This window comes from Miniopterus natalensis, chromosome 10, assembly GCF_054644295.1.
Source record: "Miniopterus natalensis isolate mMinNat1 chromosome 10, mMinNat1.hap1, whole genome shotgun sequence".
Lineage (NCBI taxonomy): Eukaryota > Metazoa > Chordata > Mammalia > Chiroptera > Miniopteridae > Miniopterus > Miniopterus natalensis.
In genome coordinates, this window is record NC_142090.1 from 41,051,504 (window position 1) to 41,069,227 (window position 17,724).

Here is a 17,724-nt window from a genome sequence, read left to right on the forward strand (position 1 = left end):
CCTACTCCCTCCAGAGGATGTGTGCACTTTCATAGACAACCCAGTGAAGGCAGGAAACTATTAACTGTAAAGTAAACTGGGACTGTAGATCATCAAGAAAGATCATTTTCACAACTTGAGGGATGAAATAAGAGGATGCTGCTGTCCAAATTAGTTAGCTCTGGTTTTGCCTGAGTAACCTCTGAAAGGCTCCAGACATAGAGACCAGAGAGAAGGGAAAGGGAGCAAAAGAGGTTTCTTTTTAATATCTGAGTCTAGTATTGCACAAATAATCAATTATCCTACCAATTCCTTATCAACTAATACTGACGTCATTACCAGCTCTTTGCTGCTTTAAGTGATGCTGTAATGAGCATCCATGTATACAAATCCCTTACCATTCTTTAAGTTTTCTTACCAACATTTTTATTGAATACTTCCCCAGCATCTTCTGTATCTGGGTCTACAAACGCAATTTCATTATACTATGGAAGAAAAATGCAAATAAAACAGTTATATTTTAATGTGGTGGTGAGTTTTTTGAAATTTTATTTCTAATAAATATTTATAACCCAAAGGATAAAAGGTAAAGTGGAAATGTGCCTGCATTTATCTAGCACTACTTTTCTCAAGCTTTCCACTAAAATAGAATGAAAAATATTTAAAACAGTTGGAGTAGGAAAACTATCAGAAAAAAAAAATGCGTATACTGTATGCTGTATGGAAATGGTTAAAAACAAAACAAAAAAAACCTTTAAAACTTAAGAAGAGCATAAGGAATACAATAAGAAACATGGATTAACTAGAAAACAATAAATAGCCCAGCTGGTGTGCCTCAGCAGTTGAGTGTCAATCTATGATCCAGGAGATCCCTTCAATTCAAGGTCAGGGCATGTGTTTGTGGCTTGATCCTGTGGGGGTGAGCAGGAGGAAGCCAAATCAATGACTCTCTCATCATTGACATTTATCTCTCTCTCTCCCCCTCTCCCTTCCTCTCTCTGAAATCAATAAAGATATATTTTAAAAATAAAATAAAACAATAAATACATAATTATCATGTTAAAACATAAAAAGAGTATTTGCTGTTTCAAGATCCATTTCTGACCATTACTATTAGTAAATTAGAAACCAAAAGATACTACCTTAACTTTAAAAAAAGTCTTGCTCAAAATAATAACCCATTTCCTACTATAGAGTAAAATACTAGAAAGGATGGGAGGGATGGGGGTCTAAATTACTTGAGAAGCCCAAAAAGTGCTTCTATGATTCTTTATATATTTATATATAAACATTGTTTTGGCAAGAGAATTAGTAACTTCAGATTCTCAATGGAATACTCAAAAATATTTGGATATAACTATACTGGAAGCATTCACCTTTATTAAAATCAGGAATAAGATAATTATGCCAGATATAACTTCAAAACTGATCTGACTTTGCATTTTGTTGAATTTTTGTTGGCCAGTAGGGTAGCCACTAGCCACATAAGTTTATCTAAACACTTGAAATGAAATTAGTCCTAATTAAAATGTATCATAAGTGAAAAACACACAACATATCCCAAAGATTTAGTATAAAAAAGTGAAGGTAGTATACCTTATTTTTTATATTCAGTATATATTTAAATAGAATCTTTTGAATATACTGGATTAAATAAACAATTTTTTAAATTTAGTTTCACTGTTTCTTTTTTATTGTGTCTTTTGTGACTAGTAAAATATTTTAAAGTATGTATGTGGCTCATATTGTGCCTTATATTTTATTACTATCATACATTGCTGTGCTAGAAAAGGCAATTAAATAATAAAGGTAAATAACAGATGTGTCCAACAAAATTGAATATATAAAATAAATGTGATTTAATAAATTTCTTATATATCTATTGTTATTAATTAAAACAGGATGTTGTTCTATAAGAGGGGCTGCAGCCTGAGGGTCAGGCTTAGTCTGACACACATGTAGCTCTAACTGAAATTTTCTCCATAAACCAGGGAAGGTGGCAAGTGCCATCTTTGCACTCTCCCTCTTCTCTGTCCCAGGGCTCTGATGTTCACATAAAGATAGATTGAGTGCCCGGCCAGCGTGGCTCAGTGGTTGAGCATCAGCCTTTGATCCTGGAGATCTCCATTGGATTCCCAGTCATGGCACATGCCCAGGTTGGGGGCTTGATCCCCAGTAGGGGATGTACAGGAGGCAGCTGATCAGTGACTCTCTCTCATCATTGATGTTTCTATTCTCTCTCCCTCTCCCTTCCTCTCTCTGAAATCAATAAAAATAAAAACAATAGATTGAGTGCACATCTGGTATGTCAGCTTTTGTGGCTGCCTCCCAGAGGACACATCCCTTGATAGCCTGGTTCTGGCAGCCAGCAGGGCTGGTGTTGGTTTGTTCAGAAGAACCAGCAATGGATAAACCATTCAGACAGAAAATCAATTAAATCATTGAATTTAAACTACATGTTAGACCAGATTGATTTAAGAGACATTTACAGAAGATTGCATCCAAAAGCAACAGAATACTCATTCTTCTCAAGTACACATGGTACATCCTTTAGGATAGATAATATGTTAGGCCACAAAACAAGTCCTAGTAGATTTAAGTAGATGAAAATTATATCAAGCATATTTCTGACCATAATGGTATAAAACTAAAAATTAACTAGAAAATACATAAATATATGAAGATCAAACAACATACTATTGAACAACCAATGGGTCAAAGAAAAAATCAAAACACAAATCTAAAAACTCTTTGAAGCCAATAAAAATGGAAATACAACATATCAAAACTTAAGGAATGTAACAAAAGAGTTCTAAGAGGGAAGTTTATAGCAATAAATGCTTACACTTAAAAAAAAATCTCAAATAAACAATCTAATTTTACACTTCAAGAAACTAGAAAATGAAGAATAAATGAAACCAAAGTTATCAGAGCAGGAATAAATAAAATAGAAACTAAAAATACAATAGAAAAAAAATCAATGAAACTAAGTGCTATTTTTTTAAAAAAAAAAGAAAACACAAACCATTTAGCTAGACTCTAAAGAAAAGAGAGAACTCAAATAAAATTAGCAATAAAACAGTAGACATTACAACTGATACCACAGAAATACAAAGGATCTTAAGAGACTGCTATTACTACCTATTAAGTCACTATCTTGAAAAGTTATCTGCACTCCCATGTTTATTGCAGCATTACAGTTGACCTTTAAACAACATGGGTTTGAACTGTGTGGGTACTTATAGACAGATTTTTTTCAATAAACATACAGTCAGCCACCCATATCCCTGGGTTTTGCATCTAGATGCAAATCAAAAGCAGTACTTTTGACCCATGGTTGGGAATCCATTGAAGTAGAGGGCTGACGGTACGCATTATTTTATTCCATTTTATATGAGGGACTTGAGCATTGGTGGATTTTGGTGTCTGCAGGTGTCTGCAGGTGTCCTAAAACCAATTCCATTTATACACTGAGGAAGGATTGAGTTTGAGAGGAGTCAAAAGTTATATAGTGATTTTATGACTGTGCAAGGGCTGGTTCTCCTAACCCCCGTGTTTTCAAGGCTCAAGAGTATTTACAATGGTCAGGATATGAAAACAAGCTAAGTGTCCATAACGGGTGAAAAGATAAAGAAAACGAAGTATATATGTACAATAAAATATTATTCATCTATAAAGAAAGAAGGAAAATTTACCATTTTTGACAACATGGATAAATCTTGGGGGCATTATGCTAACTGAAATAGATCAGACAGAGAAAGACAAGTACTATATGATCTTACTTATATGTAGAATCTAAAAAAACTAGCCATAGATACAGAAAACAGAATGATAATTGCCAGAGGTGGAGGGTTGGGAGTTGGGAAATTCAATGAAGTTGGTTAAAAGGTACAAACTTCCAGTTATAAGCAAGCTCTGGGGTATAATATACAGCATGGTGACTATAGTTAATACTATATTGTATATTTGAAAATTGTTAAGAGGGATCTTAAAAGTCCTTATCACACACAAAAAAATGTAATCATGGGAGGTGACAGATGTTAACTAACTTTGGTGTGATAATCATTTTGCAATATATACATATATCAGTCATTATGTTGTACATCTTAAACTAATACAATGCTATCTCAATTATATCTCAACAAAACTGGAGGTGAAAAGATTTCTGTAAGAATTAAATCAGGAGATCTGCTTGTAAAGCTTAGCAAAACAGTAAGTCCTCAATAATTCCTAGTAATTGTAATTTTTAAAAAGAAGCGGGGGAAATGGGGAGAGACAGAGGAGATGATTCCCTGAAAAAGTCAAGAAAAATGTTCTTAGATAAGAAAAATTATTATAATAAATGTAAATTCTTTATATTTGTCATTTATCATTTTTCCATCAAAATGATCATTTTTTTCTTAATGCTCTTAACAAAGTACTTTGTAGATACTGTCAATATTAGCACAATAACACATAGTGCAAGCATTTTTCCCAGTTTACTGCCTTCCTTTTACATTTTAGAGTACACTTCAGTTTTAAATAATCAAATCTATCAACTTTTCCTTTCTGATATCTCTGTTCTGTATTATATTAATATGGACTTCCTCAACCTATGACAATATAAGAGTTTGCCAATATTTCTTTTAATATTTACACTTAGTTTCTTTGTTTTCAGCTCTTTAATTCATCTGTTGTTTATATATGTATGTATGTATGAGAAAATGATACAACTTTTTATGCAAATAGTAAACCCAGTATTCCTAAGCCCCTTTATTGAACTGTTTATCCTTTCTTGATTTAAACTGAAATTTCTATAGCAAGTACTTGCAAAAGTTTGGGCCTATACAGTCTCATCATTCTATTTTTCAATATTTCCTGGCTAGTCTCTACTTTCTGTTTCTTGAATTTATGCTTTCCCTTGTATTTTGCTGTTGTTGTTTGTTGTGTGTATGTTTGTGCTTGTGTATTACAACCAGTTTCTCCTGTTTATTTTCCTATATTTCTGATCACTTTTTTGTGTGGCTTACTTTCTTGTGCTATTATGTTCATACCTCCACATGCTTTATGATTTGTTTCTTAAAATATTTATTTATTCTTACACAGTAATACACTTCAACACAGAAGGTCTCATACTAAATATCCAATGTAAGTGTACTATTTTTATTCATCTATCTTGGCCTCTTTCCACATCAATAATATAGAGCTAAAACACACCAAATAACATTCTACTGTGGATTTGAATAATTATGAAATAAATTAGAGATATTTTATGTATTGACTGTTGCTAGCATTTGTGTTGATTCAAAATGTTGTTTCTAATTTAACCTTTAAAAGACGACATTTAAATTCCCGTAGTGGGGTCTCCAGGCCGGAGCTTTTTTGGGCATTTAAATTCAGCTCTGCAGGCATTTACTTTTTTGCCTCTATCTTATCTATTTTTTGAGTTATTTATGAAAAGTAAAAACATTTATAAAGAAAATGTATTGTTTATTATTAAAGTTATCTTTTAATATATGTTACTGATGTTAAAAAATATAAAAATTACATTTACAATTTAAATTATATTTTGCTGGGAACTAAAGTTCCCTTTCGTCTGATAATTAAAATTTTATTGTTGACACTATTGCAGATGTCTCCCATTCTCCCCAATATATGCCTGGCTCCAAACAGTGCCCTCCCCTCTTGGTCTTCACTACACTATTGTCTGTGTCCATCAGCTATGCATATATGTTCTTTAACTAATCTCTTTACATTCCTTTATTCAGGCCTCCCAGCCCCCTCCTCTCTGATATTTCTCAATCTGTTCCATGTATCCATGTCTCTGGCATTATTTTGTTCATCAGTTTATTTTGTTCATTAGATTCCACATAATAGTGAGAACATATATTTGTCTTTCTCTGACTGGCTTATTTTGCTTAGCATAATAATCTTCAGGTCCACACATGCTGTTGCAAAGGGGAAGAATTCCTTCTTTTTTTAGAGCTGCATAGTATCCCATTGTGCAAATGTACCACAGTTTTTTATCCATTCATCTATTGATGGGCACTTGGGGTGCTTCCAGATCATAGCTATTGTATTTAATACTGCTGTGAACATAGGAGGGTATATATTCTTTCTGATTGGTGCTTCAGGATTCTTAGGATATACACCCATAAGTGGGATTGCTTGGTCAAATGGCAGATCCATTTTTAATTTTTTGAGGAAACTCCATACTGTTTTCCAGTGGCTGCATCAATCTGCATTCCCATCGACAGTAAACTAGGGTTTCCTTTTCTCCGCATCCTTCTCTGCACTGTTGCTTGTTGATTTATTGATAGTAGCCATTCTGACAGCTGTGAGGGAATACCTTATTGTAGTTTTAATTTACATCCTTCTGATTAATAACCTTAAGCATTTTTTCATATGTTGATTGGCCATCTGTATGACTTCTTTGGAGAAGTATCTGTTCAGGTTCTTTGCTCATTTTTTAATTCAATTATTTGTCTTCCTGATGTTGAGTTGAATTAAGTCCTTTATACATTTTGGAAATTAATGCCTTATCAGATGAATCATGGATAAATATGTTCCCAATACAGTGGGCTCCCTTTTCATTTTGTTAATGGTTTCTTTTGCTGTGCAGAAGCTTTTTAGTGTGGTGCAGTCCCATTTGTTTATATTTTTCTGTCTCCTTTGCCCCAGAGACTTATCAACAGAAATATTGCAGCTAAAGATGTCAGAGATTTAACCACCTATGTTTTCTTCTAGGATTTTATGGTTTCATGACTTACATTTAAGTCTTTTATCCATTTTGAGTTTATTCTTGTGAATGATGTATGTTGGTGGTCTAAGTTGCATTTTCTTGCATGTACCAGTCCAATTTTCCAAACATCATTTTTTGAAGAGACAGTTTTTACTCCATTGTATGCTATTGCCTCATTTGTCAAATATTAATTGATCATAAAGGCATGGATTGATTTTTGGGCTCTCTGTTCTATTCCATTGATCCATATGCCAGTACCAGGCTGTTTTTATTACAGTGCCTTTGTAGTACAGTTTTATATCAGGTAGTGTGATACCTCCCACTTTGTTTTTCTTTCTCAAGATCCTTCTTTCTCAAGAATAGTTGAGACTATTCAGGGTCATTTTTGGTTCCATATAAATTTTTGTAAGATTTAGATATGTAAAATAGGCCATTGGTATTTTAATAGGAATTGCATTCCATCTATAGATTGCTTTGGGTAAAATGGACATTTTAACGATAATTCTTTTAATCTATGAATATGATATATTCTTCCACTTGTTTGCATTTTCTTCCTTCAGTGTCATACAGTTCTCTGAGTACAGGTCTTTTACCTCTTTGGTTAAGTTTATTCCTAGGTATCTTATTTTTTTGTTGCAATAGTAAATGAGCTTTCTTAGTTTCTCCCTGTGAGAATTTATTATTGGTGTATAATAATGCCACTAATTTCTAGGTATTAATTTTGTACCCAGAAATCCTGCTACTTTGTTGAATTTATTTATTTAGATTGAGTTGTTGTTTAGTGGAATCTTTAGGATTTTCATGTCATCTGTGAATAATGACAGTTTTACTTCCTCTTTCCAAATTTGGATGCCTTTTATTTCTTCTCTTTGTCTAATCACTATTGCTAGGACTTCCAGCACTATGTTGAATAAGAGTGCTGAAAGTGGATATACCTGTCTTGTTCCTGACCTTAAGTGAAACACTTTTAGTTTTTCCCCTTTGAATATAATGTTTGCTGTAGGTTTGTCATATATGGCCTTGATTATGTTGAGTTATGATCCTTCTATTCCCACCTTGTTGAGATTTTTTTATCATAAACGAGTGCTGGATTTTATTATATGTTTTTTCTTCATCTATTGATATGATCTGTGCTTTTTATTGTTCATTTTGTTTACGTGATGTATCACATTTACTGATTTGCAGATATTGTACCAGCCTTGCATCCACAGAATAAATTCCACTTGGTCATGGTGTATGATCTTCTTACTATATTGCTGGATCCAGTTTGCTAATATTTTGTTGAGGATTTTAGCATATATGTTCATCAGGGATATTGGCCTATAATTTTGTTTTCTCACAGTGTCTTTAACTGGTTTTTGAATTAAGATAATGCTAGCTTCATAAAGAGTGTGGGAGATTAAAGATGGTGGCAGATTGAGGGGAAGCTACACTGACACTCTCTTGGGACAAAACTGGAATTACAACTGACATATACAAAAACCATCCTGAATAATCAACTGCAATTGAATACAAGCTAAAGAGCACCCTCATGATCAAAGAAGAAAAGTGGAAACCACATAGAGGCTGATAGGCAGTGTACAGGAGCAAGAGGACCGGCTGGGCTCCCATGGGCAGCAGCTGAAGGTCTGAAGGGATATCTCAGCTGTGGGGGGCTCCCACTGAAGACTCTGGGGTTTAAACTCAAGAACGGGCTTCCCAGCCAAGAGCACCAGAACTGAGAAAGGTTCCCACATAACATCTGGCTGTGAAAAGCAGCTGGGTTTCTGTCTGCCAGGGAGAAACAGATGGAAATGCAGGCATCCTCTTAAAGAGCTAATGCACAAAATTTCATGTGCAGACATTCACCTTGAGCTCCAGCAGAAGAAAGGAAGAATAGACTGGAGCTGTGTGAGGAAAACCTTGCATTGTGGGCTCTGGGGACAGAGATCAGAGGGAACTCTTCTGAATTCCTGTGCTGAGTCATTCCCCCATACATTTACCTTCCAAGCAGCTTTTGCCTGAGGGGGAGGCAATTGCCTCACCCTGTTGGCAAACCTCTTTTCCTACTCAGTGGTGTTTTGTACAGACTGAAGCTAATTAAGAGAATCAGGTTGATTCTCTGCAAGCAGAGGCAGATTTCAGAGTGCTTTGACCCTTTGCCTGATCTGCTTCTGGACACAGGCCTTGAAAAAGCACACTTTGGTGTGCATTTTGGTCCTGAACAAATGCACGCAGCCACAGTAGAGGAAACCACAAGCTGTGGAGTGCAGAAAACTTCAAACAGTGTACTCAAGGTCAGTCACAAATAGCATCTGACATTAGCCTACACCAGAGACCACCCAAAAGACTAGGAGTCCTAGAAAATACAACTAATTCATAGAAACACATCCAAACAGGCAGACAAAATGGGGAGACAAAAAAAAACAAACCCCAAATAAAAGAATAAGAGAAGTCTCCAGAAAAAGAGCTAAATGAAATGGAGGTAAGCAATCTATCATATATAGAGTTCAGAATACTGATTGTGAGGATGCTTAAAGGCAAAAAAAAAGATATGGAAATTATGAAAACTGACCAGTCAGAAATGAAGAATAACATAGCAGAAATAAAGAATATATTGGAAGGAATAAACAACAGATTAAGGGAAGCTGAGGGTCAGATTAGTGAATTTAAAAACAGGGTAAAAAAAAATCACTCAATCAGAAATCCAAAAAGAAAAAATGATTAAAAAACAGGAGGATAGTCTAAGTGACTGTGGGACAACATGAAATGTAACTATACTCACATCATAGGAGTGCCAGAGGAGGTCAAAAGTAAGCAAGGGTTAGAGAACATGTTTGAAGAAATAATGACAGAAAACTTCCTTAACCTGGTCAAGGAAAAAGTCACACAAGTTCAGGAGGCACAGAGAGTCCCAAGCAGGAAGAATCCAAAGAGGTTCACACCCAGACACATCATAATTAAAATGCCAAAATTTCATGACAAAGAGAGGATATTAAAGGAAGCAAGAGAAAGGCAATCTGTTATCTACAAAGAAGCTCCCATAAGACTGTCCGCTAAATTCTCATCAGAAACTCTACAGGCCAGAACAGAATGGCATGAAGTATTCAAGGTAATGCAAAACAAAGATCGGAAACCTAGAATACTCTCTCCAGCAAGGCTGTCATTCAAAATAGATGGTGAAATAAAGAGCTTCCCAGAAAAGAAAAGAAAAATAGGCTAAAGTAGTGTATCACCACCAAACCAGCATTACAGAAAATGTTAATGGGACTGTTGTAATAAGAAGAAGAAGAAAGAGAGAGAGAGAGAAACACAGGCATAAAGAATCAAAATGACAGTAAGTAACAACCTATCAATAACCCTAAGGACTTTAAGAGAGAAATCAACAGCAATACAGTCATAGTCATGGACTTTAACATCCCACTGACTTCACCGGATAGATCTTCCAGACAAAAAGTCAACACAGAAACAGTGACTCTAAATGGCACGTTAGATTAGATGGATTTAATTGATATTTACAGAACATTTCACACCAAAGCTTCAGAATATAGATTCCTCTCAAGTGCACATGGGTCATGCTCATAGATATACCACATGTTAGGATGAAAAACCAGTCTCTACAAGTTCAAGAAGATCAAAATCAGATAAAGCATCTCAGATCACAATGGCATGAAATTAGAAATCAACTAGAGTGAAAACATTTAAAAACATTCAAACACATGGAGGCTAAATAGCATGTTATTAAGCAATGAATGGGTTACCAATAAGATCAAGAAAGAAATCAAGACAGTGAAAGCAGTCCTAAGAGAGAAGTTCATAGCACTACAGGCCTACCTCAAAAAGCAAAAAAAGTTTTTGTAAACTATCTAACCTTATAACTTAAAGAATTAGAAAGCTCCCCTGTGAAGCAGTCTGGACCAGGGGTTTTGTTTACTGGGAATTTTCTTATTACTGCTTTGAAATATTCAAGGTAATGCAAAACAGCCTATTATTATTAGTCTATTCAGGTTTTCTGATTCTTCCTGATTCAGCTTTACATGACCTCACTCATATATGGAATCTAATAAACAAAACAGACTGAGCGGCAAAATTGATCCAGAGATATAGAAGCATGCAACAGACTGATGAATCTCAGTGGAAAACCAGGGGTGGGGGAGTGGGTAGGGAGAGACTAATCAAAGAACTTATATGCATATATGCATAACCCATGGACACAGACAATAGTGTGGTGAAGGCCTGAGGGGGAGCGGTGGATGCACGATGGAAGGGATCAATGGGAGAAAAAGGGGAGATATCTGTAGCACTTTGGACAATAAAGGTAAACTTAAAATAAAAAAAAGAATTTGCATTCTCTCCTCTTGAATTTTTGGAATAGTTTAAGGAGGATAGGTGTTAGTTCTTTGAATGTTTGGTAAAATTTGCCTGTGAATCCATTTGGTCCTCAAGTTATATCCCCTGGGAATTTTTTTAATTACTGATCCAATTTCATTAGGTGTTATTGATATATTTTGATTTTCTGAATCATCCTGAGTTTTGAAATATTGTTTCTTGGAATTTGTCTGTTTCGCACAGTTTGTCCAGTTTGTTGGCACATAGTTGCTCATAGTATTTTCTAACAACCCTTCTTAATTCTGTGTTGTCAGTTGTTATTTCACCTCTTTCATTTCTGATTTTACTTTTATAGGTCCTCTGTGTTTTATTCTTGTTGAGTCTGGCTAAAGGTCCATTAATCTTGTTTATCTTTTCAAAGAACCAACTTTTGGTTTCATTGATCTTTTGTATATATTTTTTTAGTCTCTATGTCATTTACTTCCACTCTGATCTTTATTATTTCCTTCCTTCTGTTTATTCTGAACTTTTATTGTTGTTGTTTTTCTAGTTCTTTTAGCTGTAGGGTTAGATTGTTCATTTAAGATTTTTTCTTGCTTCTTGGGGTAGGCCTGCAATGCTATGAACTTCCCTCTCAGGACTGCTTTCATAGTGTCCCATAGATTTGGGGATGTTTTGTGTTCATTTTCATTTATTTCCAGGAATTTTTATAGTTCTTCCTTGATCTCCTTGGTAATCCATTCATTGTTTAATAATGGCTATTTAGCCTCCATAAACACCGTTTGAGTGTTTTAGAGGTTTTTATTGTAGTTGATTTCTAGTTTCATGCCATTGAGATCCAAAAACATGGTTGATATTATTTGAATCTTAAATTTGTTAAGACTAATTTTGTGTCTTGACATGTGGTCTATGTTTGGGAATGTTCCATGTGCACTTGAGAAGAATGTATGTTCTGCTGCTTTGGGAAGAAATATTCTGTAAATACCAGTTAAATCCATCTGATCTAGTGTGTCATTTAAGATCACTTTTTCCTTGTTGATTTTTTCTCTGAAATATCTATCCAGTGATGATAGTGGAGTGTAAAAGTCCTCTACTATGATTGTATTTCTGCTGATCTCGCCTTAAAGTCCACCAAGAGTTTTTTGTTGTTTTTCAGTCCTCACCTAAGGATAGTTTTTCCATTGCTTTTCAGAGAGAACTGAAGGGACAGAGACACACATCGACTGGCTGCATCATGCATTTGCACCCACAGGGGCCAGGGATCAAGCCTGCAACCAAGGTACATGCCCTTAGCCGGAATCAAACCCAGGACCATTCAACCCTCAGCCTGACCACTAACCACTAAGCCAAACTTGTCAGGGCCACCATGAGCTTTTTTATATATTTAGTGTTCCTGTATTGGGTGCATAAATGTTTACAAGGGTTATGAATTCTTGTTGGATTGATCCCATTAGTATTATGTAGTCACCTCTTTGTTCCTTTTTGTAGCCTTTGCTTTGAAGTCTATTTTGTCAGATATGAGTACTGCTACCTCAGCTTTTCCTTTTCCATTTCAATGAAATATTTTCTTCCATCTCTTCAACTTCCATTTCTGTTCCATTTCTTTTGTTCTGAGGTGAGTCTCTTGTAGATAGCATATATATGGGTCATGTTTTTGTATCTATTCAGGCACCCTCAGTGTTTTGATTGGGGCATCAATTCCATTTACACTTAAGATTATTATTGACAGGTACTTATTTATTGCCATTTTTTTCTTTAAACCTATGTTCCTTGTTCTGGGTATGTCTTCCTCTTAAAGCAGTCCCTTTAACATTTCTTACAATTCTGGTTTGTTGGTAAAGAACTCCTTTAGCCTTTTTTTTTTTTTTTTTTCTGGAAAGCTCTTTATTTCCCCTTCAATTTTAAAAGATAGCCTTGTTGGATAAAGTTAGTTTTGGTTTCAGGTCCTTGCTTTTCATTACCTTGAATACTTCATGCCATTCTCTTCTGGCCTGTAGAGTTTCTGAGAAATCAGCTGACAGTCTGATGGGAGCTCCTTTGTAGCTAACAAATTACTTTTCTCCTTCTGCCTTTAAGATTCCCTCTTTGTCTTTAATCTTTGCCATTTTAATTATGATGTATCTTGGTGTTGGTCTCTTTGAGTTCATCTTGACTGGGACTCTGTGCATTCTGAACTTGTGTGACCTTTTCCTTCACCAGGTTAGAAAAATTTTCTGTCATCATTTCTTCAAACAGGTTTTCTATCCCTTGCTCACTTTCTTCTCCTGTCACACATATGATGTGGATAGTATTATGTTTCATATTGTACCAAAGTTTCCTTAAACTATACTCATTTTTTAAAATCCTTTCTCTCTTAGTTCCTCTGATTGGGTTTTTTTCTATCTTGCCTTCCAACTCGCTGATTCAATCCTCTTTTTCACCCAGCTTACTTTAAATTCCTTCCCTTGTATTCTTGATATCAGATATTGTATCTTCATTTTTACTGGCTCTTATTGATGCTTTCGATTTCTTTTTCATGCTGCTGTATTTCCCACTGAGTTTCTTGCAGTTCTCACTAATTTCTTTGAGCAACCTTAAAACCATTACTTCAAACTCTCTCTCTGATAAATTATTTGCCTCCATTTCATTTAGCTCTTTTTCTGGAAATTCCTCTTTTTCTTTCATTTGAGGGTGGTTTTTTGTTTCTCCATTTTAGTTGTCTCTTTGTTTTGTTCCTGTGTATTAGATAGAACTGCTATGACTCCCAGTCTTTATGGAATGTCCTTATGTATTAAGTTTCCTGTGAGACCCAATTGTGCAGTCTCCTTGATCTCCTTAGCTGGATGCTCTAGGAATGTCCTTTGTGTGAGTTATTCAGACCCTCTTATTATAATTTGGCCTTGATTGTTTTTGTCCCATTCATGTGTGGAATATCCCCTCAGGTTGGCTGCCTGTCAAGCTCAATCTCAATCATGTCATGGGAGCTGTTGTACAGGTGCTGACACAACAAAACAAAACAAAACAGAACAGAAACATACTAAAGAACCCAACACCTACAACAAAAACAACCACAAAAAAGAAAAAAGATTTAGGAAATAGAAAAAAGAACAAAAATAATAAAAGAGAAAAAAACAATATAAGAAGAAAAAAGGGGAGAGAGAAAAGAATATGAAAGGAAGGAAGGGAGAGAAAAAAATAAATAATAGGAAAAAACAGTAAAAAAGAGAAAAGAAAGAGAAAAAATTAAGAAAAGAGAAAGAGAAAATAGGATAAGAAAATAAGAGAAAAATAAGAAATATGATATAAGAGAAAAAAATAATAATAAAGCAATAAAAAGAAAAAATAAAGAAAATAATGAAAAAGAGCAAAGTGGGTTTTGTCTCAGCAGAGTTTAGTGCTTGCTGGGTTCTCCCTTTGGGTCTTGCTCTTACGTTATTTGAGGTTGTTTTGTGTGTCAGTTCCAGGCTACCTGAGTAGTACTTCAGTGCTAGCCAATTTGCTCTCAGTAATCTGGTGGAAGCTTCAAGAAATCCACAGTTTGTGACTTCCTCTGGTGGGTTTGGCTGTGCACCAGAGGGGCCAAACTGAACTCCACAGCTAGCTTTTAGCATCATAGGGCTCAGGAGTAAGTCAACAAGTGTCCCAAGGCACCTTGGGAGCTGCTTCTGCCCACCTCCATCTGCAGGCAGGCTGTCAGACTTAGTCACTGAAAACGTTGTTTCTGATAGGACTTCAAGTGGAATCCTGATGATGGGACCTCTGAATCTCCTGTGAAAGATATCTTCAAAACTTCAGGGAAGATAGATGTCCCAGAGCCACACATCTGAGTCTGTCCTGAAATATTTCCCTGACAGGGCAGACCACCTCATAGGCCAATTGGGTCTGCTGGAAGCTGGGAGTTTTTATCAGCTCTCCCATGAGTGGAAAAGACCAGCCAGGTTCCCAGGAAAGTGTGGACCCCACCCTAAAGCCAGTCACTGATGCCCCCCAAGTCTGCCCAGACCCACAGGCTGGGTCTCTGCTGCTGCCTCCTCAGCAAGGGCCCAGATGTAGGATGGAGCAAGCAAGATTCCAGAGAGTGGAGCAAGCCTTAACTCAGGTAATTGCCTCTTTCCAGGCTGCTGCTATTGGGAGGGGTGTGTGCCTCTCAAGAAGACTGGCTGCTGTGGTATCATTGGGGATGACCAAGAACATGGATCTCAGCATCTGCTCTCCCACATCTCTCCCCAGTGCCTCCCACCCCAGACTCTCCTCCAGTTACTCCAGTCCACACCTCCTTCCATCTGCTGAAGCCCAGGGTGAATGGCTGTGAACAAAAATTCTGTGACTGGCCCTTAAAAAACATAAAAAGGTGAATTTGTTCTCAGCAGGCTCCATCTCTCCATGGCAGATAGAAGCCCTGCCACCTTTCACCACTGGATGCTACCTAGGGGTGCTGAGTTTGTGGCCAGGCCTCAGTCCTCTCAGGAGAACCTTCCCCACCCCACCCCCACCTGGCTGCAACCCAGGTATTCCTCCCCACCATAGGCCTGCTGCCCTTGGTAGCAGGGCCAGCCCCTCTCTCAACCCCGCCCTTCCTACCAGTCTCCATGTAGTTTTTGCCCTTCATTGTTTAAAAATCTCCTCTTCAGGTAGTTTTCAGTTGATAATTCAGAGTAGGTGTTCCCCAATTTAATTTTATTTCCAATTTGGTTCTGGGAGAAGGGGTGCACAAGATCCACCTGCTCCACTGCAATCTTCTCCAGTGTCTAATTCCAAATTTTTAATAACAGACAACACTGCAATAAACACTTTTTAAATATATTTGTCTCATTATCTTTTTAGGAAAAATTATTGGAAGTGTAATTGCTCAAAGGATACATGGTTTTTTTAAGTCCTTTGATTCATATTTCCAAAATACTTCCCAGAAAGTTTGCAACATTTAGACACCTAGACAGCTATAAAATCAGGAAAAATCCTTTAGAAAAACAACAAAAAATATTTAATGCATTTTTTAAAAAAACAAAGTAGTCAGTAGTCCAAAGTATTACCTGAGGGCGAACCATTTCACCTGCTGCAATTTTCTTCTCCTCATTGATCAAACTAATAATTTTTTTACTAACAAGAGGTGCATTTGCACCCTCAATCTTTGCAACAATTTTGCCATTCTATAAAGAAAAAGAAAGCATAAAGAAAATTTTCATTTTCAAGGTAGGTAAAAATTAACACTGCAACTAAACTAAGTAACCTACACCTCCACCAACCCTCTCTTAGCAACTGTATTAGCCATTTTAATATAAGATATCAGAAGTATGTCTTGATTTGGTAAACCCAGCTCTTTGAGTTCTATCTCCAGTTTTTCCTTCCCCCTACAGCCAAAGATAGGCCATCCTTGCATTGCATTTCAACGGTTCTATGTAGGCCTACCAATATTACCCTTTGATTATATTTGATATTATGTAGCCTTTTCCTGTATTTCAGCACATAATTATTAAATATCTTTTTACTAGCACTGTACCAGGCATTATAGTATGACACAATAGTCTGGTCTATTATTACCTGACCTATTAATACCTAATACCTGACCTAGTTAAATTACCAAAAACCAAACAGACAGACAGCAATAACAACAAAAAATAACATAAATACATGTGAAATAACAACCATGACAGGTATCATCAAGAGAGGAACAAAAAACTGGTGCATCTATAAGAATTGGATCCTAGGATTAAAGATGGTGGCAGACTGAGTGGAAGAAACACTGATACTCTGTCATGGCAAAACTGGAATTACAACTAAAATATAAAAAAACATCCTGAATAATCAACTACAACTGAAGACGAGCTGGGGAGAACCTTTATAACCAAAAAGGAAAATTAGGGACCCCATAGAGGCTGGTAGGAAATGCGGAGGCACAAGAGCTGGCTGTGCTCCCACAGGCAACAGCTGAAGTTCTGGAGGGATACCTCAGCTGTGGGGGTTTCCCACTGAAGCCTCTGGGGCCTAAACCCCAGGCTGGGCTTCCCAGCCAAGAGCACCAGAACTGAGAAAGTTACCCACATGACATCTGGCTGTGTAAAGCAGCCAGGTTTCTGTCCGCCAGGGAGAGATGGATAGAAATGCAGGCACCCTCTTAAAGAGCCAATGCACAGTTACATGTCTAGCCACTCACCTTGGGCTCCAGCAGAGGGAGGGCAGAGTGGACTGGAGCTGTGTGAGGAGAACCTAGGGTTGTGGGCTCTGGAGATTGAGATCAGAGGGCACCCCTCTGGATTACTGTACTGAGTCATTCCCCCATACTGCAGAGGACATCTTTTTTAGGCAGACATATTTGCTGCTTTTGCCTGGAGGGGGAAACAATTGCCCTGCCCTGCTAGAACCTCTCTCCCTACCCAGAGGAGTTTCTAGAGCCTGAGGCTACTTAAGAGACTGCTAACAACCAGCTACCCTGCCCTATGGAGTTATACAGCCTGAGGCTCATTAAGAGAATCAAAACAACCAGGCTGCAAGCAGAGGCAGACTTCTGAGTGCTTTGACCCTTTGCCTGATCTGCTTCTGGATCTGGTGTTCATCTTGGTCCTGTCCAACCTCACTCAGGTCTAGCAGAGAAGATCTCAAGCCAAGGGTTGTTGATAGCTCCAAACAGGGCACTCAGGGCCACTCACAAACTGCATCTGACATTGACCTGCACCAGACAGAGACCCAACAAAAAGACTAAGAGTCCTAGCAGATCTACCTAATACAGAGAAATAAACCCA

The 17,724-nt window shown here is 36.8% G+C and overlaps 1 protein-coding gene across 1 annotated transcript in view; it reads right to left on the minus strand.

The window, feature by feature from the left end:
* The window catches only part of NME8 (NME/NM23 family member 8), a 65,555-nt gene that overhangs the window by 34,255 nt on the left and 13,576 nt on the right, over positions 1 to 17,724 (minus strand). The window contains exons 5-6 of the mRNA XM_016199137.2: positions 16,018 to 16,134; positions 398 to 464 (exon numbers count right to left, since the gene is read on the minus strand). Coding sequence (XP_016054623.2) covers positions 398 to 464; positions 16,018 to 16,134 — 184 coding nt within the window. The remainder of the gene's footprint in view (positions 1 to 397; positions 465 to 16,017; positions 16,135 to 17,724) is intronic.